This window comes from Miniopterus schreibersii (assembly GCF_964146895.1).
Source record: "Miniopterus schreibersii genome assembly, chromosome: 11".
Lineage (NCBI taxonomy): Eukaryota > Metazoa > Chordata > Mammalia > Chiroptera > Miniopteridae > Miniopterus > Miniopterus schreibersii.
In genome coordinates, this window is record NC_138111.1 from 1,276,014 (window position 1) to 1,302,969 (window position 26,956).

General features: G+C 52.7%; 1 protein-coding gene across 2 annotated transcripts in view; it reads left to right on the top strand.

The window, feature by feature from the left end:
* The window catches only part of SPTAN1 (spectrin alpha, non-erythrocytic 1), a 56,170-nt gene that overhangs the window by 26,187 nt on the left and 3,027 nt on the right, over window positions 1–26,956 (top strand). The window contains exons 22-51 of one of the 2 annotated variants that reach the window (XM_081151834.1): window positions 514–662; window positions 2,741–2,939; window positions 4,168–4,272; window positions 4,708–4,731; window positions 5,431–5,466; window positions 7,290–7,337; window positions 8,049–8,140; window positions 8,404–8,548; window positions 8,662–8,843; window positions 10,277–10,376; window positions 10,536–10,733; window positions 10,829–10,975; window positions 12,613–12,716; window positions 12,816–12,978; window positions 13,333–13,347; window positions 14,813–14,944; window positions 15,107–15,244; window positions 16,042–16,146; window positions 17,023–17,231; window positions 18,288–18,408; window positions 18,625–18,746; window positions 19,298–19,430; window positions 21,067–21,165; window positions 22,732–22,891; window positions 23,464–23,540; window positions 23,924–24,133; window positions 24,488–24,784; window positions 25,223–25,335; window positions 25,676–25,693; window positions 26,825–26,887. In XM_081151834.1, coding sequence (XP_081007960.1) covers window positions 514–662; window positions 2,741–2,939; window positions 4,168–4,272; window positions 4,708–4,731; window positions 5,431–5,466; window positions 7,290–7,337; window positions 8,049–8,140; window positions 8,404–8,548; window positions 8,662–8,843; window positions 10,277–10,376; window positions 10,536–10,733; window positions 10,829–10,975; window positions 12,613–12,716; window positions 12,816–12,978; window positions 13,333–13,347; window positions 14,813–14,944; window positions 15,107–15,244; window positions 16,042–16,146; window positions 17,023–17,231; window positions 18,288–18,408; window positions 18,625–18,746; window positions 19,298–19,430; window positions 21,067–21,165; window positions 22,732–22,891; window positions 23,464–23,540; window positions 23,924–24,133; window positions 24,488–24,784; window positions 25,223–25,335; window positions 25,676–25,693; window positions 26,825–26,887 — 3,704 coding nt within the window. The remainder of the gene's footprint in view (window positions 1–513; window positions 663–2,740; window positions 2,940–4,167; window positions 4,273–4,707; window positions 4,732–5,430; window positions 5,467–7,289; window positions 7,338–8,048; window positions 8,141–8,403; window positions 8,549–8,661; window positions 8,844–10,276; window positions 10,377–10,535; window positions 10,734–10,828; window positions 10,976–12,612; window positions 12,717–12,815; window positions 12,979–13,332; window positions 13,348–14,812; window positions 14,945–15,106; window positions 15,245–16,041; window positions 16,147–17,022; window positions 17,232–18,287; window positions 18,409–18,624; window positions 18,747–19,297; window positions 19,431–21,066; window positions 21,166–22,731; window positions 22,892–23,463; window positions 23,541–23,923; window positions 24,134–24,487; window positions 24,785–25,222; window positions 25,336–25,675; window positions 25,694–26,824; window positions 26,888–26,956) is intronic. The other variant, XM_081151833.1, reaches the window with a different exon arrangement.

Sequence of the window (26,956 nt, forward strand, 5' to 3'; positions counted from 1 at the left end):
GGTCTAGCAACTCACACCTCCATGGTGGCTCTTTCTCACAGTCTCATACTTCCAGGGAATTCTTTCTTCTAGCCGGAGTCTGCTGGTACACAACTGCAGGTCTCTACCTTGTACCTGTTAGTTCTTAATCTTGACTATATGGCTACAGCGGGTGGGTGAAGATGGCTGTGCCCTCACCCCATAGGCTCTGTCTTCTCTGACTGAAACGTGGCCTGGTCCTTTGCCTTCTTCCTTGGCATCTGTTTGATAGTGGCCCTAAAGGGAGGTACACACCACGCCACACAGCATCTTACTGACCCTGACAGCACCTCCCCTCTTGGTTAAAGTGGACAAACGTCCTCAGCTGCTAGTAAGAACTCCCCCCTCCCCACACCTGCACACAGACATGCCTGCACGCGCTTGCACACACACACCCCCACCCCCACCCCTCCCTGCACATGCATACAGTCCTCCTTGGTTCACCCTTTCCCAGGGAAGCAGTTTGCAGTCAGTGCTCTCTCTCTTTTTCCCCAGGACTGGTGGAAAGTGGAAGTGAACGATCGCCAGGGCTTTGTGCCAGCTGCGTACGTGAAGAAATTGGACCCTGCTCAGTCGGCCTCCCGGGAGAACCTCCTGGAAGAGCAAGGCAGCATAGCATTGCGACAGGAGCAGATTGACAATCAGTAAGGGCAATGCAGTCAGTCAGTCGCAGAGGGCCCGGTGTCACTTGGGGCTTAACCTGAACTGTCTTGGGCCTAGGTTCAGGCAGGTGTTGCGGCCCCCCGGCGAGTGCTCTGGTGCCCGTCACTCGGACATGCTCATCCTGCCTTCCCCATGTAACATTTGACCCACAGAACCCCGTTTGAACTGCAGACCCCTGACCGATACCTTTACTTTTCTTTGTTTTGGTTCCTCCCTGGGGGCACTGTGAGTTTCTTTTCTAAACAGCACTTTTCTGAGCGTTCACACTGGAGCCTTTGTCCTCTGCTTGGGGAGCTGCTGTCTGAAATTGGCATCCAGATGTCCTGCAATTCGGCCCTTTAGATGGCTGCTGGAGAGCTTCTCTGTGTGGCTTGTGTTCTGAGAAATTAGCATCGGCTCTGACCGCTTCCCCATGGCTGAGCCCCAGGTTGGCCTGTGTCCCTCCTTTAGGACATTCCTGACTCGGTGAATGACAGCAGCTTTAGACGCTTGGGAGATACCCAGAAAATGCGTTCACATCCGAGTTTAGAACCTTCCTGACCCTGATGGTGCCTGGAAAGATCAGTTATTTATACAGGTGCAGAGCCTCTGTGACTGTTAGGCAAAAAAGAGAGTTTTGGGCCTGGATCATAAATGTGAGAGCAGAAAAGTGGACCTAACAGATGGCTGAAGTTGCGTATTTGGCTCAGTAAAATTTTCACCCGGCCTTGCTCTGAAGTTACCGTTGACTTATGCAGGGAAAGTGCCTGCATTTGGGGACCTTCCAGGATGGGGGTGAACTGACACGATTGCATTCCCTGCTCTTTCTCTGGCCTGGCCTGCTTCCAAGAGCTTTTGATGGACTTCTCCCTCCTCCCCACCTGGTGCACCCGCCATCCTGGCACCAGTCGGAGCTGCCGCTTCTCTCCCCAAGGGTGAACCCCACTAACCTGTGCCTGCTTTTGCTGCCCCTCTGTGCAGGACACGCGTGACTAAGGAGGCCGGCAGTGTGTCCCTGCGTATGGAGCAGGTGGAAGAGCTGTGAGTAGGTGGAGCCCTGCTGAGCGTGTCCATGGCCATGCCTGCTCATCCTCGCTTCTCATGAGGGCCCTGTTCACCCAGAAAGACCAGGTGGAGGGCGGGGCCTGTAGTGCCTTAGCTGTGCACGCACAGTAGAGGTGTTGGTGAAGCGCAGTTGCTGGCTGCTTAGTGCCTTGGTGGCTTCAGTGTGCAGCTGTGTGTTCAGAGCGTTGCTGTCCCCTCCTGCTGGCCTCTGGTGGAGCAGCCGTAAGCCTGGCGCGTCCTGTGTTGTCCGTGGTAGGAGAAGGGAACTAAGGCCTTCTCGTTGATGTGCTTGGTTCTTGGTAGCTTGTTGCTTTTTTAGTTCACTTGGGGAGCTTAGGTTTGAGAGTGAGTCTAGTTTTTGCCATTTCATGTCCTGAAAGATACAGGACCCAGCCTTTTGCATATTCATTCCCAAGAGCTGGATTATTCTTGGGTTCATCCTAAGAAATCTTTCAGCTCATGAAATGGTACAGATGCTCTGTACCTGGTTTTTCTTCTGAAGTTGCCAAAATTTTCTGAGAAAGAAATATACATTTTAGAAATTTCCTACTACCCAGAGGTAGTAACATCACTATGAGGCTGTTTAAAGCCTCACTGCCTGGGGCCGCTCAGAGAGTTAATTATAAGAGAACAGCTCTGTGTACCTTCTACCCAGCAGACTTGTCTCATCTCAGATGTAGCTGCATGAACTGTGTTACTGTGCTGAGCGCTGGGTTTCCGTCATTTGTGGTTGTGACGTTGTGAGTGTGGCCCAGGGATGAGTGTGCCTAGCTGTTCCAGCCACCCAGTGGTGAACAGAACATGTGTGCTCATCCCGGAGGCGCCGTGGGTCCTTAGGCTCTTCATCTTCATCTTCCTCTGCCCTCTGACACTGTCACCAGGGCAGCCTCATTCCAAACTCATAGCCCTGGATCCTCATTGCTGAGACGCCTGACGGTGTCCTTAATGTGGGAGCACAGCCTCTGTAGGAAGCTCACTGCCTACCCCGTCTTGTCACCCTCTTGAACGGCACCAGGTATCGTTCTCTGCTGGACCTGGGTGAGAAGCGCAAAGGCATGTTGGAGAAGAGTTGCAAGAAGTTTATGTTGTTCCGGGAAGCGAATGAGCTGCAGCAGTGGATCCATGAGAAGGAAGCGGCGCTGACCAGCGAGGAGGTGGCCGCAGACCTGGAGCAGGTGGAGGTGCTGCAGAAGAAGTTTGACGACTTCCAGAAGGTACGAGGGTCCTGCTGCTGAGTCAGAGGTGTTTAAAGGTGCAGTGCTCTTGAGTGTTGACCACAGGTTATTAGAGAAAGACATAAGTTATGTTCTGCTGTCTCTGTAGCTATTTCTAAATGCCTTTAACCCAGACTTTTCTTGAATTGGTTTAGTTCCAGGGAAATACATGTGCTTTTCTGTACATGTTGGTTTAGGACTTTTATAACCTTAAAATACAAAGGTGTAGAAGTGTAAATTGGAGTAAAATCCATATGAGTAAACTGTTTTTTTGTTTTGTTTTAAAATATGTCTTTATTGGTTTCAGAGAGGAAGGGGGGGAGAGAGAGGAAAAAACATCAATGATGAGTCATTGATCGGCTGCCTCCTGCATGCTCTCTGCTGGGGATCAAGCCTGCAACTCGGGCATGTGCCCTGACCGGGAATCGAACCGAAATCTCCTGGATCCTAGATTGATGCTCAAGCACTGAGCCACGCCCCACCGGGCAGTAAACCGTTTTAAAGTGAATGATTTAGAAGCACTTGGCACATTCACTCTGTTGTACAACCGTTGCCTCTATCTAGTTCCAAAACATTTTGTGGCCTCGCGGGAACCACGTACCCATTTGAGCAGCCACTCCCCATCATCACCCTGTCCCTGGTCACCCACAGACCTGCTTTCTGTCCTTGGTTTACATATTCTGGACATTTGATGTAAATGGGATCGTATATGACGTGACTTTCTGTGACTGGCAGCTGTCACGGGGCGTAATGTTCAGGGTTCGTCCACATGGCAGGTGTCGTACTCCAGCACTTCATGGCTGTGATAATCCGTTGCCCAGATACCACGTTTTATTCGTTCCTCAGTTTAAAAGTATTCTAACCATCACTACAGCGGGGCTTTTCCCCCACGGTGCTGGTGTTACAGTTGCGTCGTTTTTGAAACGTTGTGCCTCTTTCCCCAAAGCCACATTTGAGAAAATCTCCATCCAGTCAGAATAGTGGTTGTTACCTACAGTTTATTAAGTAAATTTGAGACTCTGTTTCCAACACCCGATTATTTTTTACTTCCATGGTAGTGACAGTCAGGGTTTCCTTACTTACGTCACTATTGAGAAATAGGAAAACTGCTGCATAATATTTGTTGCACAGAAACTTACAGATACAAACAGTAGTTTGTGAATCTCCGTTGCCTTCCTCCTCTGAATTGCTCTTATGAGTCTTGGTTATTATGGCTTTTGCTTTAAAGGATCTGAAGGCCAATGAGTCTCGGCTCAAGGACATTAACAAGGTGGCTGAGGACCTGGAGTCTGAAGGCCTGATGGCTGAGGAGGTCCAGGCTGTGCAGCAGCAGGTGGGTGTGTGGCTCCTGCCCCGAGGGAGGCTCCGTTGACATAGGGAGTGACGCAGTTTCTCCTGACATTTTCATAGCCTGGTGAGCAGTGTTTCCTACAGAGTTGTGGCCAGGCTATAGGTCAGGTGCCCTGTGTGACCTGAGCCGTTCCATGGCCAATACCCCTTACCTTCACTGGCCCATTTTCCCCTCATGCCCGTTAAATGTTGTGAGAGTGTTGAATGTTCATATAACTTTAATAATAAGCTCCTGCATTCCTTAAATAAAGGGCTTTATGTGTGAACATTTGGCCTCTCCATTAGACTTAAGACATTTTTCTGGCCAGTTGCTTGTCTGTGTTTTGTAATTCTCCCGTGTCTCCAGGTTTGACAGGAGTGGGTATTACTGAGAGATGTGTGTTTCCTCTGATAACCCTGGTTTCCCTTTTCTTTGTAGGAGGTGTATGGCATGATGCCCAGGGTAAGTCCCGGCGCCCCATGTGGGACTTGTACCTTAGGAAGAATATAAAGTCAGGAGCCTCTTAAGGATCTCTGTTTCTGACCCTCCCAGATGCCTTTGTGTCTGAAAGTTGGGGAGAGAAACAGCAGGCACTGGTTTCCACTTACGTTTCTCCAAAATCAAAAAGTTTGTTTTTTTTAAATATGTCTTTATCGATTTCAGAGAGAGGAAGGGAGAGGGGGAGAGAGAAACATCAGTGATCGGCTGCCTGCTGCTCGCCCCCAACTAGGGATCGAGCCTGCAACCCAGACATGTGCCCTGACCGGGAATTGAACCCTGACATCCTGGGTCCTAGGTCGATGCTCAGCCGCTGAGCCACACTGGCCGGGCCCAAAAAGTTTCTCTCTTCACTTTTCCAGAAACGTTTTTTAAGTAATTTTAGGGCGATTATCTCATTCCAGAAAAACCTATGAAAGAAAAGTTGGTTCTCATATTAAATGTTCTCTTTTCGTTTGCATGAAAAGGGAGAACTTTTCTTCTGTGTGTTTGTTTCCTTTCCCTCAAGTAGCTGTGCAGCTGCCACCAGCCAATGATCAGCTCTAATCAGAGAGAAAGGGCTGTTTTGGTCCATTTCTCTGTGGACCCCCCATGAAAAGGCAGGGTGGGCGGGTTTTATGTCCTCTGTGTGGCTGCCTAACCTCTTCCTCCTCCTTTGGACAGGATGATGCTGACTCCAAGACCGCCTCCCCCTGGAAGGTAAGGACTCTGCGCATAGTTGTCTCCAGAGGTTTTGTTGGAACAACAATATCTGATGCCCTTTTCTGGTGCACCTGGTGGGCTTGTCTGGAGCCTTTGGCCATCTCTGCACTGTTTGGGCTGGTTTCCTTCTGATCCCCCATTATCTTCTTTGAATATGTTGTGTCTTGAAATGAGGTGCTTACTAGACAAGGGGAAGTGTCCCCATGCGGATGCTCAGGACGAGCTCAGTTAGGCTGCATTTACTCCATGTGTCATTGCCAGAGTGTGCTTTGCAGAGGTGGCGCTGCATAGCCAGCATGGTCTCACCACTAGGGTCGCAGTCCAAAAGGACATGGCACAAACCAGAAAGGCCTGAGGATGAGAGCAGAGGAAACTCATTCATCATCTTCCTGAGCTTTCTCCTGTTCCCAGAGCAGGGCTGCACAGCAGATCTGGACTCCTGAGGGCAGGTGGAGAGGGAGGGAGGAGAGGTGTTCACCAGCTACAGTGGACAGTATTCCAGACAAGCTCAGGGGTGCTTGGCCAGGAGCGCAGGGGTGGAGCTCTGTCCTGTGAGGTGTTCACAGCTGTGATTCCGGAGCCAGCTGCCTGAGACCTAGATGCTGGCGTCCTTCCTCCTGACCTGGTTCTGCAGCAATTAATCTGTCACTTGAGTGACAGACCAGCAGGTTAGATAAAGTGGGTGCCTCCTTGATTAAAGTGCGCCTTCCTGAGATGGGAGAAGGCAGAAGCCTCAAAACAAAAAGCCTCCCACCACAGGCCCTGGGTGGCATTTCTCACCCTTCAGTCAGCTTGTCTGAGGGCTCGGTGAAGGGTGTCTCTCCCTGGCCTTCTACCCATCCGGGCTCCAACTCTTCCACTCATTAAATAGGTTCCAAAGGGGGGGAGGGGTTCCTTTTTTTCCTTTAATTCCACTTTCTCCCCTTTTTTCGATCTTAATTCTTAAATAGCAAAATGTGACCACTGGTGACATGAATGGGCAACAGTCTTCTCTGACCTGGCAGTTTTTTGGTGACGTGTTCTTTAAGGAGCGTGTGCAGGTGGCTTTATAGAAAGCAAACCTGTTCCTGAAGAGGGCTGGGGACTGCCTGTCTGCCTTCTGAATCCTGTGCCACCCACATTGGTTGAATCGTTACTTGGGCTTATTGGGGGGCATTTGAGAGCTAACGTCCCTGTGTCTGAGTGTGACCCCCCTTCTTACCTCCCATAAGACCATGGGCATCACACTGTGTGCCAGGCATTTTCTTCCGTGAAACATGGTGGCTCTGACGTCCCGAGACACATTTTTAAAAGAAGTAACTGTCAACTGGAAGAAAGCAAATTCACTGGTTCACTTCCCTTTTCCCTGGCTAAGGGCTGATGTCCAAAGTCAAGGGGAAGCTGTTAAAAAGAATAGCAGCCTGTTGGCCATAATCAGCACGTAAGGTAGTGGTGTACCTGACTGTTAAGCAGTCCCAGCCGCCCACACTCGTGAAGTCGGATGTGTTTTCTTGACTGTTCTGCAGTGTGGATGGGAAAAAGACACTCGCTGGCCTTTAAGCTACTTTTTTCTCCAACCAGGTGTTTGATTTGTGGTTTTCACCATTTCCACTCTTTGAAGAAGCTAATCATTGAGTTGGGTCTAATTGTGCAATTGGGTTTTCTCTGACTTTCTCCAGTTGATAGTTTTATTAATGCTTCTGCTCGGAGTTTTGACTGTATCCCTTTAAGATGATTCTGGTTGACAGTTGGGAAGTGTGGATGCACTTGAATCTCAGGTGTCTGTCCGTGATTGGCAGACACTTGGTTAGTTTGCTCCTCTGCTTTCCTCCTCCACATAGTCTGCTCGCCTGATGGTTCACACCGTGGCCACCTTCAATTCCATCAAGGTAAGGAAGCGCAGCCACTGCCTGCCTCCCGCTCTCCTCCGCTTCCTCCTCCTGCCTTCCGGAGCTCTTGTCCTGATTAGAGCCTGAGCTGTAGCACATGTTCCCCACCTGTGTCTCAGGGTTCGGGGCATACTAACCCTCTCTACGCACTGATGCTGACTTTCCCAGCCAGACACTTACCAGGCCTGACCCGAGTCAGCCTTCCCGTGGGCTCCACTGGGGCTAGAGCTGGGAGGACGGCTGTGGCTGCCTCTCTTGCCTCCTCACAGGAGAGGTGGAGCTTCTGTCTCTGGACCCGAGTGTGTCTTATTTGCCACACACAAGGTCTCTAGTGCTCCTGTGCTTCTCGGTCCTGGTGGTGGAGTGGTGGCTCCGTGAACTCGGGTTTGTCCACTAGGCAGTTATGTACATGGTGGGCACCAGGCTAGGAGCTGAAGGTCAGCTGCATCCCTCCCTCTGCTTCCAAGGAGATCCCAGGTCAGGCGATGGAGCGTTTTGCTGTCAGGGCTCACTTGGGCGAGGTGCTGGCCATCTGGACGTTTGCTGTAGTTCTGTACAAATTGTTCAGCTAGGAATTGGAAAGAGAGCATGCTCTGGGCCCAGTCTTTCCTCTCACACGGAACCACTCGTCTTTGGCCCTTTCCCCAGAGTCTGGGGTGGGCCTGATTGGGGGGTGCCGCCGAGCTGATGCTGTGCTGTGCTGTTCCGTAGGAGCTGAATGAGCGGTGGCGGTCCCTGCAGCAGCTGGCCGAGGAGCGCAGCCAGCTCTTGGGTAGCGCCCATGAGGTGCAGAGGTTCCACAGGTGAGGGCAGCCCCCAAGCCTGCTAACATTCCAGGGTAATAGCTGGAACTTGTTGATATTTGTGCTCTGACCCCTGGGACTGTGTTGACACAGGGCAGGTGCTCTGTACATTCTTCCAAGTAAATGAACGTATATGTGGCTTGGGTTTGGTGTGGGAGCCCCTGACAGAGCCACCAGTGTCGCCTAAAGATACAGTCCTACCTGTCCTGTATCAGGGCTGCCGTGCTCAGCACTTACTAACACGAACGTGTGTCTCACTATAGAGATGCCGATGAAACCAAAGAGTGGATCGAAGAGAAGAACCAGGCTCTAAACACAGACAATTATGGCCATGACCTTGCAAGCGTGCAAGCCCTGCAGCGCAAGCACGAGGGCTTTGAGAGGGACCTGGCGGCTCTCGGTGACAAGGTGAGAGGATAAGGTCTTCTTTCTGCATTTTCTACCTAAGGCAGAGCCAGGTCAGGTCTTCGGTTCCTGAGGCAGAGCTCTATTTCCTGCTTTCTCGCCCCTTCCTTCCCCAGGTAAATTCCCTGGGGGACACGGCCGAGCGCCTGATCCAGTCCCACCCCGAGTCGGCAGAGGACCTGCGAGAGAAGTGCACAGAGCTAAACCAGGCGTGGAGCAGCCTGGGGAAGCGCGCAGACCAGCGCAAGGCCAAGCTGGGCGACTCTCACGACCTACAGCGCTTCCTGAGCGACTTCCGGTAAAAGCCAGCACTTAGTGGTCATTTCATTCACGCTGCTGCTTGCCACAAATGAGTCTCCTCAGACAAGTGTGTGAGCACACTCACAGCTCCACCCTGCCGAGTGGCATTTCTTCCTCAGACACAATTTTCATTTCATGTGGATATTCCTTAGTCTTTTCAAAAACAGTTTTTATTTAGAAGTTTGAAGTCTGCTGAGAAATGGAAAGAGTAAAGCAATGATACCCTCACCAATGATATCTTGACCTGTAGCCCTTTATCTCTGAATCTTTGCTTTGGTTTCTCTGAACCATGTGAAGGTAGGTGGCACATATATGGTACCTCTAGCATGTCAGCATACAGCCCTGGAACCAAGACCTTCTCTGTAACTGCATCTTTATTACCACACTCAGAACCCAGCACCCACACAACAGCACTTAGTTCAGGTTCATGCCAATTCCCAGTTGCCTGTAGTGTGGTTTTATAGGCAGGGCTTGTGTGGTCCAGGATCCAGTAGAGAACTGCTGTTTGCATTTGGTAGCCTGGCCTTCTCTGTCTAGAACAGGACCCCTCTGCCCTCGGAATCCCAACACTGACGTTTCTTAAGAGTCCTGGCCATTTATGGAATGTCCATGATCTGGGACCATGGTCTTGTTAAGACCATGTAGCTTTCTGCCAGATGGTGACTTACGATTTATTAATAGTACTGTTTGGGACGGACATTTCTGTGTGTGTGTGTGTGTGTGTGTGTGCTCTCACACGCTCCTGCCTTGTGTATGTGTTTGCCGGGTGTGTCCTGTGCTGGGGCAGGAGAAGCTGGGGGCTCTTTGCCTTTACGGGCCTCTGGCAGGAGGTCCCGGTTAGGTTTTTGTTTTGTTTGTTTGAGGTGAAGGTCACAAAGCAGTCACTTTAGTGTATTCAGTGTTACGCAACCACCCCTCTCTAGTTTTGAAACTTGCTATCACCCTAGAACACCGCGCCCAGTAAGTAATCACTCCCTCTCCCCTCCCCATCGAGTCTGCTCTGTGTCTCTGGATTGCCTGTTCTGGGTGCACGACATACAAGGAAGCATATGCTATACACCTCTCATTTTGGTTTTTGTGCCCCTGCATGTGCACACCTGTGAAAAACTGGGTAGATGTGTGCGCAGGCCTAGGACTATAAGGCTCGATCTTAAAGGAAGGCTGTCTGTTAGAACCTGTTAATCTGTTGGATGGGAGGTCTTAATTGTAACCTAATCGGTTTTCCTCTGAGGAATTCTTGATTTTCTTAATGTGTCGGTATGAACAAGAGGCTGTGAGATAACTTTGCCCAGTGGTCTAGCCGCATTAGGTAGATTGACTGGATTCACCACAAGTAGTCTCCTGAGACGAGTTACGCAGTTCTCTCCTTTCCTGGGCAGTAGGCCTGCTTGCCAGATAACGCAATGCCTGCGCCTCTGGGTCTGTTTCCAGGGACCTCATGTCTTGGATCAATGGAATACGAGGCTTGGTGTCCTCAGACGAGCTGGCCAAGGATGTCACTGGAGCTGAAGCTTTGCTGGAACGACACCAGGTGGGTGGACCTGCCTGCTGAGTAGCAGAAGCTCCAATACTCTGCTAGGCTGAGAATACTTCATCGCCCCCTCCCCGGCACCCTTCACTGTGAGCTGGTGGTTGATATTAGAGTGAGCGTCTCCTGCTGGTTACCTAATCCCTTCCCTCCACTTGGCAGGAGCACCGGACAGAAATTGATGCCAGGGCTGGCACCTTCCAGGCATTCGAGCAGTTTGGGCAGCAGCTGTTGGCCCATGGGCACTATGCCAGCCCAGAGATCAAGGAGAAACTGGGTGTTCTCGACCAGGAGCGCGCAGACCTGGAGAAGGCCTGGGTGCAGCGCAGGATGATGCTGGACCAGTGCCTGGAGCTGCAGGTGTGTGTGCTGAACGGGCTCCCTGCATACCACGGAGTTTCTCACTAGGTGTTGTTGCCAAAGGCTGTCTTCTCACCTGCCTCGCCCTTCTCTAGCTGTTCCATCGAGACTGTGAACAAGCAGAGAACTGGATGGCCGCCCGGGAGGCCTTTCTGAATACAGAAGACAAAGGAGACTCGCTAGACAGTGTAGAGGCGCTGATCAAGAAGCATGAGGACTTCGACAAGGCCATTAATGTCCAGGTGAGAGGCCTTTGTATCTGAGTCCAAGCTGGAGTTTTCTCAATTGATATCTTTTTTTGTTTTTTAATTGTTTTTTATTTTTTTATTGATTTGGGGGGACTGGGAGAGAAACATCAGTGTGCAAGAGAGACATCAATCAGTTTCTTCCTGTTCATGCCCCAATGGCATGTTGAATCTTCAGCTTGGGTATTGTGCCCTGATCAGGAATTGAACCCACGACTTTCCGGTGCTGATAATGCTGTAACCAACTGAGCCACACCGGCCAACACCCAATTGACCTTTTTTTTCTTTTTCTTTTATCCCTTTAATGTATTATATTGACTTTTAGAGAGGAAGGAAGAGGGAAGAGAGAAACATTGGTGAGAGAAACATCTGTTGTTTGCCTCCTGTACACCCCCTACTGGGAATTGAGCCCACAACCCCGCATATGTGCCCTGACCAGGAATCGAACCAGTGACCTCTTGGTGCACAAGCTGACACTCAACCACTGAGCTACACCTGCCAGGCCCAATTGATATCTTTGGTGGTTTTTTTCTCCTTTTTCTGTTAACAACTGGAATAAAAAACAGTTGTTAAGCCCTGGCAGCTTCTTCAAACAACAGTGCTCAGCCTGGCCGGGTGTGGCACAGCAGTTGAGCATCGGCCTAGGATCCAGGAGATAGAGATAGGGGTTCAATTCCCTGTCAGGGCACATGCCCGGGTTGCGGGCTCGATCCCCAGTTGGGGGAATGTAGGAGGCAGCGGATCACTGACGACTCTCTCATCATTGATGTTTTTCTCTCTCTCTCTCTCTCCCCCCCCCCCATCCTCTTTCTGAAATCAATAAAGACATTAAATAAAAAACAACAACAATGCTCAACACTGACTGTGTGAAGGAAGCAGCAGAGTCCCTGTTCTATCTCCCAGGAGCTCCGTACAGGCCAGGGAAATGAGTGATACCAGTAATTTTCTTAACTTGACTTATAAATCCTGAGGTTTCGATAATGGGGAAGCCACAGGAAACATTTTATTGTGAAAGGGAAGGAAAATAAAGTGGGACCCTGGCCGGTGTGGCTGGAGCATCGACCATAAACCACAGGGTCTCAGGTTCAATTCCTGATAGGAGCACATGCCTAGGTTGCAGATTCACTCCCCGGTTGGGGTGCGTGCAGGGGACAGCCAGTTGGTGTTTCTCTCTCACATTGGTCTTTCTTTCTTTCTACCCATGCACCCCCCCCCCCCCCCATCTCTAGAGTCAGTAAATCTATCGTCAGGTGAAGATTGGGGGAAGCTGTGAGTGTGTTAGGGACACATTAACAAACCAGAAAGGTGTGAAACACTTTGGTTTATAAATCACTTTGCTGGCACCTGACAACCTTTTCCTGTTAAGGCTGCTTTTGTGCATGACAGTGACTGGTGTCCTAGCCCCTGCCCCACCCCAGTGTGACCTGGAAACCTCTTGAGTTAAACTTGACTCTCGTAATGATTGAAATCAAGCTTTCTTCTGGCTTTTCACACCCCTGCGTCTAAAGTTTCAGTGTATTCTGATCCTGCCTCCAGCCAGTGCTCAGTCACCCAAAATAACCACTCTGTGTAGACTGCAGTCAGGGCCGGGAGAGCTGCCTCGCCCACCTTGACCTGGCGCCTGCTTTCCACAGGAGGAGAAGATCGCTGCTCTGCAGTCCTTTGCCGACCAGCTTGTTGCCGCCGGACACTATGCCCAGGGCGACATCGCCAGCCGGCGCAATGAGGTTTTGGACAGGTGGGTATCTGCGGTGCTGACTGGTCCCACCAACCTGTGGGAGAGCCCTGCCACTCCCAGTGGAGGGATGTTCACCTTTGGTCTCCATCACTTGCTCAGGTGGCGACGTCTGAAGGCCCAGATGATTGAGAAGAGGTCAAAGCTGGGAGAATCGCAGACCCTCCAGCAGTTCAGCCGGGACGTGGATGAGATTGAGGCCTGGATCAGCGAGAAGCTACAGACTGCGAGTGACGAGTCCTACAAGGACCCCACCAACATCCAGGTGAGCCGGCAGGCAGCTGTTGTCTCCACTGTGGCCAGTGTCCTGGAGTAGGTTAGGTACCGTCTCTTTAGGGGGAATGCCTGTAAAACAGTTTTCTGTGCCATGGTGAAGCCATTGGAAATTATCCTACGTTGAGCTGGTGGGAGGTTCCACTCAGGTGTCAGCCACGTCAGAGCTGCTCGGTCTTGGGAAATGATCTGTGTCTGCTGAGAAGTCTAGAGTCCCCTACTTTCTGCTGCCCGAGTGCTGAGCTTCCCGGGGGAAGTGTGGCCGCAGAACGAGGCTCTGTGTGATAGCGATTTGTGTGTTCACTTGCGTGTACTGAACTCTTGTCCTTTCCATCTATTTTTGTAGCTTTCCAAGCTGCTGGTAAGTTTTTTGTTCTTTAAAAGCTTTGGTCGTATGAGCTCTAGGATCTGTGCTGTGTAGACTCTTGTTACCATGGCCACATGCCATCCGCTGGTGTCTGCCCCTCTCTGTGTGTCTGATCGTCCACCGCACGCCACTCAGGTGGCCCTGTGGGTGTGGCTTTCTCTGTCATCAGCCTGCAGCCCTTCATTCCCATGCCCTCTCCCAGTTTATCATGGAGGCGAGTTCTGTGCAATGTTTGATTTGGGGGCCAGTATTTGACTGCTTTCTTTCCAAAGGTGCTTCTTTTACAAATGAAATAATCTGCTTTTCCTGTGTAGATTTGGGCCCGTGGCCTAGGGCACAGGGCCTAGTGGGGTGTGAGAGTTTCGTACTCGTCACAAGAGAGGGACAGCGAGAGAGCCACAGAGAGGCAGATGATCTCCCAAACTTGGGGGGGTGTTGGGGGGGTGCTGAGAAAAAGTGGGTGTTACCCAGGAGTAGTGAAAGGGGCTCTTCCATCCAAGTGTAGCCCAGGGGTTGCTTAAATGGTTGGAAGAAATGAAGAAACAGAATAGGAGGGAATTTTGGTTTTGTTGGATCTGGGGGTACTGAAGACTTTGGTTCTCATTCTGGGTGCAGGCACCCGGGTAGATGGCAGGGATGCTTGCTGTCAGTGCTGTGCTCAGCCAGCCAGGCAGCTCTGAGCTTTGACAGTTGCTGCCCCTGAAATGAAACATTGGACACAGGATTCTTCCCCAGCTCCACTGCTCTTTCTTTCAGTTCTTTCTCCCCCAAATAACATTCCCCCCGAAACCCTGCATTTCTCACCCAGAATCATGCCACCGCTACGTTCTCGCATTGTCTCTGTACTCCCGCACCCTGGTCCCCTGTGGATTCCTAAAAACACTGCCAGGCCCCATAGTCAGGAGCCCCCATCCAGCAGAGGGGCCCATCACTCCCAGCCCTCTCTTTTCTTAGCAAAGAGAAGTTCCTCCCTGGACTTAGCCTGGCTTTTGACAATGTGCAGGAGTTTTGGTTATGACAGCTACCACACAATACACCAGGCAGGCCCAGCAGGCGGCAGCCGTAGGCTCCTCTGCCAGAGGGTCGGCCTGACCACCAGATGTGTTACTGCTTGGTGACCACTGCCTTAGATGATGAGAATCACTGTTAGAGCTCCGTCCACTAAGGATGGATGGAAATTGATGGATGAGTAGAAAGTGTAAAATCCTAGGACCTCACTTCCAAACAGCCAGTTCTGCTGATTTAAGAATTGACTCAGTTCACCTGTTCCTGAGCTTACCCAGCCTTTCTGCTGAACTCCTAAAACAGTCCTCCACACTCTGTGGTTGCCTTCTCTAGAAAATGGTGCCACTTGTCCGTAGATCTTTTAAGTTTGTTACCTCTCCCTTCCAAGCATCCCTTCCCCTGGGAAGATGTAAGTGCGGGACCACATTTTGAAAGGTGGTTTTGGTGTTTTTAGAGCAAGCACCAGAAGCACCAGGCCTTTGAAGCAGAGCTGCACGCCAATGCTGACCGGATCCGTGGTGTGATCGACACAGGCAACTCCCTGATTGAGCGTGGGGCCTGTGCTGGCAGCGAGGACGCTGTGAAGGTAGGGGCCCCAGCTCCATGCGGGCTCGGACAGGAGGGGCTGGTTGCACAGATCAGAGGGCTTTGGGCTGCAGCAGATGGGGACATGAGCGTGAATGCTGCTCTGAGTGCCTTCCCTTTTCAAGAGTGTCAGATTGGCTGACGGCTCCCTTCTCCTCCCCAGGCCCGGCTGGCTGCCTTAGCCGACCAGTGGCAGTTCCTGGTGCAGAAGTCTGCTGAAAAGAGCCAGAAACTGAAAGAAGCCAACAAGCAGCAGAACTTTAACACTGGAATCAAGGACTTTGACTTCTGGCTCTCTGAGGTAAGGCCAAGGGATGTCAGGGCTCTCCTGATGCCCCTTTCAGCAGAATCTTTAGCCTCAGATGGGAGCTGGGTGCTGTATGGGCCCAGAAGCAGAGGGAAGGGATGTTTAGGGAAGAGGCAGCTTGTTTGACCGCTCCCATAGGGAACGCAGATGGAAACCCAAGTAGCCTGAGTCAGGAAGCCAGAGCTAGCGCTTGGCTGTAGGAAAGGTGGGGAGCACAGAAGGTAGAAGACGGGAATTCTGGAGCCTCCCACTCTACAGGTCCAGCCTGTCCATGTTCCCGTGAGTATTTGTGTGGCTGCACTTAGATGCAGTTGGGCTCACAGAGTAGTGTTTATTAGTATATACTGGGCATGGTATCCTCAAGTCACTAGGAATTTCTCCTGAACATTTGAAGTTGTGCCCCTATGGAGCCAGTCCCGTGTGGTGGTTCAGGTCTCCGGGTGTTCGGCGCTATGCCTTATGCTGTGGCGGACACCCCTATGTTGTCGTTCCTGCCCAGGCTGCTAACCCTTCCCCAGAGGAGTCTCCTTGAAATGGGATTGCTCTCTGTTTTGCCATCGAACCCCCTTGAGGCTCAGTGTCCTTGCCTTTAGCTGTAGCATTTAAACCCACTGACAGAAAGGGAGAGCATCTTAGTCCATGTGGGCTGAGCAGACATAACAGGAACTTGTGATTGAGAAGTGTGCTGCCCTCCAAACTAAGACCCAGAGAAACAGCTGGGCGGCTTGGGTTTTCCAGGATTCTCCGTGTGCACCATACAGTGGCCTTTTGCTTCTGTGTTTCACCTCCAGGTGGAGGCCCTTCTGGCATCTGAGGATTACGGCAAAGATCTGGCTTCTGTGAACAACTTGCTAAAAAAACATCAGCTGCTGGAGGCGGATATATCTGCTCACGAGGTGAGCAGAGGGGCACCGGGCCAGTGTTGACATGGCTCTGCATCTGGGGAAGGAGAAGGGGGTCTGTCCCTCGAAGCTGAGGTCTCAAACATGGTCTTGGGACCACTTTATACTCTGAACATTGAGGGGCTCCAAAGATTGTGTGGGCTTTATTTACCAATATTCACTGTTATTTAAAAGTTAAGTTTTACAAATCTTAAGTCAGTGAGTGGGTTGCACACTGTATGACTTCATGTATATAACATTTTCGAAACGACAAATTTGAGATGGAGAACAAACTCTAGTGGTTGCAGGGGCTGTAGCCGAGGCAGGTGGGCCACTGAAGTACAAGGAAGCTCCTTTGTGCTAACAGAACAATGCCTGTCTTGGTTTGTTTTTTTTTTAATAAGTTTTTATTGATTTTAGAGAGAGGAAGGGAAAGGGAGAGAGAGAAACATCAACGATGAGAGAGTCATTGATCAGCCGCCTCCTGCACACCCCCTACTGGGGATGGAGCCCATAACCCGGGCATGTGCCCTGACTGGGAATCGAATTGTGACCTCCTGATTCATAGGTGTCAACAGTCAACTACTGAGCCACACCAGCCAGGCCTACTGTGAGTCCTGGGCAGTGAAGAGCTGACTTCTGTATTGCAGTTTGCCTGGCACTGCGCTAAGGCATCAGCACCCCCCACTCCACTGCTGTTGCATCATCAGTGCAAATGTTATGAAAATAGTTTTGACGTTGTAGAACCCCAGGGGTCCACATACCACACTGAGAATATCAGCACTCCACACCAAATCCATCTTAAACCAAACTGTTAGTAAGCTGTTCTCTTTGAGCAGGTGTTCTTGGGGACCCAGATTTCTGACCCTTCCCATTGCTTCCCTGCCCCAGGACCGCCTGAAGGACCTGAACAGCCAGGCAGACAGCCTGATGACCAGCAGCGCCTTCGACACCTCCCAGGTGAAGGACAAGCGGGACACTGTCAACAGTCGTTTCCAGAAGATCAAAAGCATGGCAGCGTCCCGGCGAGCCAAGCTGAATGAGTCTCACCGCCTGCACCAGTTCTTCCGGGACATGGATGATGAGGAGTCCTGGATCAAGTACGCGCCCCTGGGACTCGTCTTCTGGGCCCTCTAGGACGCCCTTGACCTATAGTGCCAGTAGGAACCTCGGGGCCGAGCAAGAGCCAGGAGGTTCAGTCTCTCTTGGACTGAGGTGGTGAGACAGGAAGGTGGCAGGAAGGGTGTGGCTTCAGCAGCCAAGTGTGCTGGGTCCCAGCTCCACCAGATGCTCACCGTGGACGCCTCAGTTTCTTCTGATGTCAGGGTCTGCAGTGATACTGGTCAGTGGTGGCCTTGAACGGTATTGAAGCATGGTGGTTACACTAGGACCTTGCTTAGACCCTGCGCTGTGATCCCTGGGAAATTAGTGAGTTCCTGCTGGGAACAGAAAGTATGACCTCCTGGGAAAGATTGGTTCTCAAAGGAACGGAGGATTTGTTCGTTTTTAATTCTCCCTCCCCCCAAAGATTTGGTTGATGAAGCACGTAAACAGACCAGTTTTGTTTGTTTGTTTTTGTTAAAACATATCTTTATTGATTTCAAAGAGAGGAAAGGAGTGGGGGTGAGAGAGAGAAACATCAATGATGAGAGAGTCATTGATCGGCTGCCTAGCCTGCAACCTGGGCATGTGCCCTGACCGGGAATGGATCCCCAATCTCCTGGATCCTAGGTTGATGCTCAACCGCTGAGCCATGCTCCACCGGGCCAGACCAGTTTTAAGGGGGGGATCTCTTAATTCCTCACCTAAAAAATTTGTATCAATGTCCTTGTAGTCCCGAGTATGATCTGTGTATATTTGACAAAGTGGGGTTGAAGGGCAATGCCGCAGGCGCCTCCTGTTCTCCAGTGCACCCCAGCCCTCTGCAGAGTCTGACACAGACGTGCCCCCACATACGTATGGGGACACCACTCATTTGAGATTGAGAAGTAGAGGCTTTTGTTTCCCAGAAGACTGGCGGGTTTCCGGGTGAGATTGGCAGATGTGGATGAAGGACACCGTGAGGGCTGCACCTTTCACGGCAGTTTTGCCCAAACATCTCCAGTTAGAAACACGGAGGTGCAGAGGCTGACTGCTTGCCTGCCTGTGTCGTACAGAGAGAAGAAGTTGCTGGTGAGCTCTGAGGACTACGGCCGAGACCTCACAGGTGTACAGAATCTACGGAAGAAGCACAAGCGGCTAGAGGCGGAGCTGGCTGCTCATGAGCCTGCCATCCAGGTGAGAGGCCTTGTGACTGAGGGCAGCGGAGTTAGAGGACCTGGTGACATACACAGACATCCTTGATCTCTCTTGTTCACCTCACTGAGGCCTCTCCAGGGTTTGTGGCCCCTCATCCCAAAGTGAGAAGGAGTTTTGAGTTTGATGCTGAGGCATTTTCCTGGAAGCATGCAGAAGCAGGAGGGTGGTTATTAATGTGCTTGTTCTTGCCGTCAGGGTGTCCTGGACACTGGGAAGAAGCTGTCTGATGACAACACCATTGGGAAGGAGGAGATTCAGCAGCGTCTGGCGCAGTTCGTGGAGCATTGGAAAGAGCTCAAGCAGTTGGCTGCAGCCCGGTGAGTGCCTGCAGAGCCTGGGCCGACTTGGGTGCAGTGGGGAGGCCAGTGCAGAGCTTCTGGGCCTCTTGCCGCCTCCCAGCCCCTTTGCTTTGATGTCGAGGCTGCACTTGGCTTGCTACAAAGCCAACCCTGACACCCCTGCCGAGCTGGTTCCGTTACGAGAATCTGGACCCAGCATATGGTACTGGAACTTCCCATTCGACCAACACTGCCTCAACTGAATCATTTATGTCCCTCATTTGACAATATTTGTGAGCATGTGTTACCATCAGGATCAAAGTTGGAAGAGGTCACGCCTTTTTTTTTAATGTATCTTTATTGATTTCAGAGAGAGGAAGGGAGAGGGACAGAGAGAGCTAGAAACATCAATGATGAGTCATTGATCAGCTGCCGCCTGCATACCCCCGGCTGGGGATCAAGCCCGCAACCCGGGCATGTGCCCTGACCAGGAATCGAACCAAGATCTCATGGATCCTAGGTCGATGCTCAGCTGCTAAGCTACTCCCAGCCAGCATGACTGACTGACTTTCCCTCTTGGCTATAAACAGGGGCCAGCGGCTAGAAGAGTCCTTGGAATACCAGCAGTTCGTGGCCAATGTGGAAGAGGAAGAGGCCTGGATCAACGAGAAAATGACACTCGTGGCCAGTGAAGATTATGGAGACACGCTGGCTGCTATCCAGGTCAGAGAAGCCAAGGGTGCCACCTGCTTCCCTCCTTAGCAGCTGCTTCTGGTCACCACTTCCTTGCGGGTTTGTTCAGTGGCTGTGCTCTTGCCAGGGAGCACAGAGCCAGCAACTAAGGTCTCATTGGTCGGTTTCTGCCCTCGAGATTTTATACTAGAGATGTTCCTCTGTAGACAACATTGGCCTGACTTTGTGAGCCCCCACATGGAGCCCTATTGTCAGTTAAGCAGTATCGTTAGTAGTTACCACGGTTAGTAGTGCCATGTTGGTTTGCTGTGGCTGCCGTAACAGTCTCCAACAGGTGGCTTTAAAACCACACAGTCATTGTCACCATTCTAGAGGCTGGAAGTAAGATCAAGGTGTAGTCAGGACCTTGCTCCAAGACTTCTCAGGGAGGATCCTTCTGGCTCCTGGGAGCCCCAGGCGTCCTTGGCTTGTGGCAGCATCGCTCTAACCTCCGTCTGTCTTCAGTGGCATTCTCGCAGGTGTGTCTGTGTCCAGATTCCCTTTTCTTCAAGGCCATAGTTACCTGATCAGACCCAGCCTGATGACTCCTCTTAACTTGTTCGTCTCTGTAGAGGCCTCGTGTCCCCGTTCACAGGCGCTGGGGGTGGGACTTTACCATCTTTTAGGGGCACACAATTCAGCACATAAGATACTTCCTGAACACGTTGGTTAATGTCGCTCTGTAACCACCCTAAACACAGCTGCTTCTCAGTCCCCATGATGCTGTGAATTAGAGAACACTCTCTGCTTTTTCATGGGCGCACTCATGGCTGTGTTGAGACAGGGCAGCTGGGCTGGCATCCATGATGGCGTCACTCGTGTGGCCAGCGACTGGTCCCCCCACACGGCCTCACCTTCCCACAGATGCGTGCGACCAGCTGCCTCAGGCAGTTTGCTCAGGCAGGGCAGTGTCTGCAGGGTCCTTGGGCCCGGTCCCAGATGTGATGCACCTTTCTCACTGGTAGCCAAAGGAGTCATAAGGCACCCTGGTCATGGGGGTGACTAGACTCCCTTCATGATAAGAGGGCAGCCCGTTTTGCTAGAATTTTCCTGAACATGAGCCACCAGCCGTGGGAGCAGAGCTCATGTTTCTGAGAATTGGGGCGGCCCCTGGGCCATGCCCTCACTGTGCAGCTCCTCAGTGTGCCTGAGGCAGCATTTATATGGAGGAGGGTTTCTCCTGTGGAGTTGGGGCTCTGGGAGCATCGTGTCCAGTGCCTCAGTTGTGAGGCAGAGAAGATGTGGAGGCCCCACAGGAGGTGCTCCAGCTACACCTCCGGATGGGTGTCATCCTTATATTAGTGTTTATCCCAGGCTGGCTTCCTGTTTCTTCCTGGTCTCCTAGAGGGAAAGAGACCCTGTGCTGACTGACTGGCAGGAGCTTAACCCCTCGGAAAGGCCTTCCCTGGCGTCCCCTCCCATGGCCAGTCACCCACCGGCTACTCTCACTGCAGCCTCATCTCACTACCTTCATAGTGACTCAGTTATTTCTGTCCCTGTCTGCCATCTTGGTCCCCAGCTAGGCTGGTGCTTGTGAGGGCACACACCTTCCCAGGCTGTCACCTCTGTCCTGTAGTGGGCACACTGGCATATGCCAGGCACTCAGGCCGCCTTGCTGCCCCTGCAGGGCTTACTGAAGAAACATGAAGCTTTTGAGACGGACTTCACTGTTCACAAGGACCGTGTGAACGATGTTTGTACCAATGGACAAGACCTCGTTAAGAAGGTGAGCCTGGCCCCCCGTAGGCCCCGGTTTCTGACGCTGGGGTCCCACCCACAGGCACCTCAGTTGTCCCACAGCGCTCATCCCCTGGGAGGGTCATCAGAGGTTTGCACGAGACCAGTAGCAGTTCCATCCCAGTGTCTCACAAAGGAAGATAGATTCTGTGGCTAGTGGTTGTTTTCCCCTTTGAAGCCAGTCAGTAAAGTTACTCTACGGCACTGACTGCCCTGATCAAGCAGAGAAGTGTCCCGCTGGTCCTTCTGAGACACTGGCTCCCTCCCCCGTGCTGCTGGTTTATTTCTCAAGTAGAGCCCTTTACAGAGAGAGCAGCAAATGCAAGTAAGTGAATCTTAAACCCATCGAGCCACCACCAGAGAATTTGTTAAAATCACTGGGTTCATTTCGCTCAAATAGCCCTTTAGGGAGAAAGCAAACGATAAAGGGAGGAAGAGTTGGGGCTCTCACTGTAGCAGGGGAGTCACTCCGTGCTGAAGTTCCCATGAAGCATGTCCCCTCCATCATGAGGGAATCCCCACCCGTCACTTAGGTACTGTGACAAACATTTAGCACAAGACGAGCAGCTTTTCACAGAGTGATTTCCTGTCACAAACACAATCAGTAGATAAGATGTCTCACCTCAGAATTTGCACCAGGAGTCAGGCCTCGAGACAGACTAGAGGTTGCGTCCATAGCAGGTTACGATGTAGTAAAAGTCGGGTTCACTGAATGTGTTTTCTTCATCTTCATGGGTGAGTAAATGGACATGAAGCTAATTCCAGACGGAGGGTGTACAGGTGTAGACGGGCCTGTGTGGACTCTCCCTGCTGCGCTGTTCTTCACACCTGCGGGCCTGCAACAGGGCTGGTCTTCTTCCTCAGCCTGCGCTTCTCCTTAAACCCCATGCTGATGTGGGGAGTTTTTTCAAATAGGATTCTAGCTGAGACTGAGTCAGGGTTTGAGGCTTCCTACATTTCTGTCCCCAGTCTCAGAGCATATTTCTGAACTGTTGTGTTTATTGACCGTGTGTAATAGCCATTCTTTGGATGGATATCGTTTTCCCTAAGTGGTAACTACTTAGGCTTTTTCCAGGTTTTGCTGTCAAACAGTGCTGACAGCTGCATCGTCATGACTGAGCATTTCAGTACACCCCCCTCTCCTCTAGAATCACTTCCGTTAGGTGGAGCTGCAGGGCTTTTTTTTTTTTTTTTTTTTATAGTAATAGCTAGGTCACTATGTTTCAGGCACTGTTTCATTTCAGAGAGAGGAAGGGGGAGAGAGAAACATCAGTGATGATCGGCTGCCTCCTGCATGCCCCTGACAACCTGGGCCCTGACCAGAAATTAAACTGCGATCTCCTAGATCCTAGGTCAATGCTCAACCACTGAGCCACACAGGCCGGGCTATATTTATCTTTTAAGGTTTTTTTGCTCCGTTGCTCTTAGAAGACTTCCCTGCAGTGGGTGGTGCACGTGGCCCATCTTCCAGAAATTGAGACCTTCCAGGTAGGCAGGACAGAAGTGCGTGCAGCAGGTGAGGCTGACCAGGGTGTGCCTTCTCTTCCTGGCCTAGAACAATCACCACGAGGAGAACATCTCTTCCAAGATGAAGGGCCTGAATGGGAAGGTGTCGGACTTGGAGAAAGCTGCCGCGCAGAGGAAGGCAAAGCTGGACGAAAACTCGGCCTTCCTTCAGTTCAACTGGAAGGCGGACGTGGTGGAGTCCTGGATTGGTAAGCGCCGCCTCAGAAGGCCCGTTTCTCTCCCGCCAGCCCTGCAAGGCTCCCGACCCGCTGCGCACCTGCTCCCTTCGCGGTGGGTTTTCTTCTGCAGAGAAGAAAGTGATCAAATGCGGGCACTTCAGGGAGCCCTAAAATGCCAATAGAGCCAGTGTCCTGACCCCGGGAGCCAGGCCTCAGCGGGTACGGCATGGCCAGCACACGGGCTCACGCTCACACACGCACAGAAGTCGTGTCACACATGAACCAAGTGAGCACAGCAGCCAGCACCAGGCTGCGTCGGCACTGCCCCCACTACGTGGGTTCTGGGTGTGATGAGCCTGTTCTAATTCCAGGACCTTGGTGGTGGTTGTCACATAAGTAGCGACTGAACCATGTCTCTTCACAGATGGAGAAACGGGGTCTGGGGTCAGGGAGAAGGCAGCTAATATGGGTCAGAGCCTGACTGCTGTTGGTAATACTGAGACTTAGATATAAAAGAATGAAGCATGTCTTGGTTCTTTTTCCTTCTGAATTAATGTCACTGCACCAAGAAGGAGATGTAATTTCCCTTCTGGGTTTTCCAGGTGAAAAGGAGAACAGCTTGAAGACAGACGATTACGGCCGAGATCTGTCCTCTGTCCAGACCCTCCTCACCAAACAGGTCAGCTATGGCCCCTGGGCTGACTCTTTGGATGTTACCCAGATAGTATTTCCTGGTGGGTAAAGAATGGTCAGCGTTTTGTTGACCTTTGACTTCTTTATGTCAGGCACTAGAGGCTCAGCAGTAAACCAAGTCCTGGTCCTCGGGGAGCTTCCACACTAGGCGTGTGTGCAGAGGCCTGGCAGGTGTTCACTGACCTCAGTGCTTGCGGGGCGAGGGGGACGGGCTGAGGCAGGGGAGAGGCTGCTGTAGTCATCCACAGTCTGAAGGACAGGTGAAGGGTGGGCGGTTGTGACCCACTGGCAGGATCAGGTGGGGACTCCAGGCTGACAAGTTCAAGCCTCACTGTGGTCACCACAGATGACTCGGGGCTCCTGTTGCAGGAAACCTTTGACGCTGGCCTGCAGGCCTTCCAGCAGGAGGGCATCGCCAACATCACTGCTCTCAAAGACCAGCTGCTGGCCGCCAAGCACATCCAGTCGAAGGCCATTGAGGCGCGGCACGCCTCCCTCATGAAGAGATGGAGCCAGCTGCTGGCCAACTCAGCCACCCGGAAGAAGAAGCTGCTGGAGGCTCAGAGCCACTTCCGCAAGGTACGGCTAGTAGAGCAAAGCTCAGCTGGCCCAGTGTTGCGGTCGGCTTGCACCGGGGTCCTGCATGGGGTGTGGCATCAGCTTAAACCGAAGCAATGAGACGCTGGCTTTCACGAACCTGCCTGCCGTTCAGAAACGTCCAGGACAGGCTGAGCTTGTGTAGACCAAGGGGAAGGATAGCAGGGAAGACACGGAGGACTTTTCAGAAGTGGAAGTAGGAGGAAGGAGCCACGCCAGCCACATGCCATCTCCACCCTGGTGCCCAGGAAGCTACCCCACCCCACCCCCGTCCTGCCCACACCTGCCCAGGACATCCAGCCTGGTGACTGTCCTAACCTGTGTCCCTGCTTTCAGGTGGAGGATCTCTTCCTGACCTTTGCCAAGAAGGCATCTGCCTTCAACAGCTGGTTTGAAAACGCCGAGGAAGACTTGACGGACCCGGTGCGCTGCAACTCTCTGGAGGAGATCCGCGCCCTGCGGGAGGCCCACGACGCCTTCCGCTCCTCCCTCAGCTCCGCCCAGGCGGACTTCAACCAGCTGGCCGAGCTGGACCGCCAGATCAAGAGCTTCCGCGTGGCCTCCAACCCCTACACCTGGTTCACCATGGAGGCCTTGGAGGAGACCTGGAGGAACCTGCAGAAGATCATCAAGGTGCCCTTCCTGCTGCTCCCTGCACTCCTGGTCAAGAAACCCTCTAGCCAGAGAGCAGGGAGACCAGGCGGAGGATGCGTGGTTTTGTCTGTCAGAAGTTGCGGGGTATCAGTCTAGCAGCCAACCCCTTCCCTGTCAGCAGTCACTCCCACAGCAGCCTTGCCAGGTTCCTTCCGCAGGGGTCACAAGTAGCTAGAGGATTATGGGTGCTTTGAGCTCGTGTCTCCAGGCTTCTTCCTGCTGTCCTTGGGTTGAGGTTGATGTCTGTCCTCCCTGACCTCCAGAGCGGTAGTTTCTGGTTCAGCATCAGAAAACCGCTTCCTGCTTCCTCTCAAATGTTCGGGCCCGCTGGTCCATCCCTGAGGGCAGGGCCGGCTCCGTCCTGGGCTGTCTGCAGAGGGGCCGGCGACATGGCCTCTGCCTCCCTCTGGTCCTTAGGAGAGGGAGCTGGAGCTGCAGAAGGAGCAGCGCCGACAGGAGGAGAACGACAAGCTGAGGCAGGAGTTCGCGCAGCACGCCAACGCCTTCCACCAGTGGATCCAGGAGACCAGGTGCCGCCCGCTCCCCCAGGCCTCCAGCCCCCGGGCGCGGGCAGCTTTGCATGAGGGCAGGAGCCATGCGGGGCGTTGAGGAAGGGGTCGGGGTGCAAGAGCGGGAGGGGCGGCATTAGCGCAGTGTTCCCGAAGGTGCTTTCCCAGTTGGGGGGACCGCGTATGGCCCCTGGTCAGCCCTGAGCAGCGACTGGGGACAGACGTTGGGTTGAGTACGGGGTGGGTACTGACGTTGGTTTGGTTTCTCTCTTCTCTCCCGTGTCTCCCTCCATTCCCACCTCCTGATTGTTGCCATCCGGACACCACTTTGTCCTGCGGCTGCTTGGATCCCTCTCCACAGGACATATCTCCTCGACGGGTTAATATTGTCTTCTTACTTCCCCGGGCTCGTGGTGTGGTGGCCTCGTGTGCTTGTCCCTCTGTCCTGTCTCCCTGTGGCCTGGCTTTCCGAGGATCCCAGGATGGGCCTTCCTGCCCTCCCTGCCCTTCCTGCCCTGGGCAGGCTGTACTTCCCCTCCCCCATCCCTGACATCTTACGAGGAGCGTGTGCCCTGCCCCACAGCCCACTGTCCCTGACAACCTACATCTGGGGAGGGGAGCCCCTCCCACCTTCCTGGTTCAGTTCCAAGGGCCCTCGGGTAAGGAACATGACCAGGCCAGAGAGCAGAGCTAAGGCAGCGCCTCTGGGAACCCTGTGGTTCAGCACGGGATGGTCCTGGCTGCCTCTCTTCCTCATGTCCAGTGGCCGTGGGCATAAAGCAGGATGGCAGTGCTTAGGGGGCTCAGGCTGGTTCAGTAAGTCCCAGCTGTGTACTGACCCGTCTCCCAGTAACCTGTTTCCTTGGGGTTGGGGAGACAGGTGTCATTTACCCCAATAGAAAGCGGAAGTGCCCCGTGTTCCTGAGGAATAGAGACGGCTTGGGAGGAGTCCGAGAGGAGCAGGGCTGTTCCGCCTGCTCCCAGTAGGAGCCTCTCCCCAGGCCCTGGTTTCTGGCTGGGTGGGTGTCACCCTTGTGTTCTCCCCCAGGCTCTGTCGAGGCCAGGGTTGGTGGGACACAGTGTCTTAGACCAGCATCCCTAAGGCATCGGGCAGTGGGAGGAATGGGCCCACACGGACCTTCCCCATGTGCTGAAGGCAGGATGGTCAGGATTTAGGGATGACTTTCTAGCTTGAGCTTGTGAGCAACCCTGGCGTCTGCTCCCCTCCGGCCCGTGGCTGTCTGCTGGTCTTGGTCTTGTTTTCATACAGTGTCATGCTCCCCTTGCCGTGCGGCTCCTCCCCAGCCCTGTCCAGTCTTGCCCAGCCCGTGCGCGCTGCCCCGAGGCTGCCTGTCCCCCCCATTCCGGCCTCAGCTCTCCCTCCACCAGGTCCTGCCTGGGCCCAGGTTGCCCTGCCTGTGCACTGCAGCTTGGGCCTGTGGCGTGTGTCTGTCGCGTGCCCTCGCCTCCCCTTCCTTTGGGTGTTCACTTGGTTTCTTTCTTTCACTAGCATAGCGTACCGTCGGGTCATTCGTGTCTATCAGTATGAAGTTGGGGACGATCTGTCCGGAAGGTTTTTCTCCTCTTATTTCTCTTTTTCCCTCACTGTTTTACCGATGCACTCCGGCTTCCCCAGGCGGCT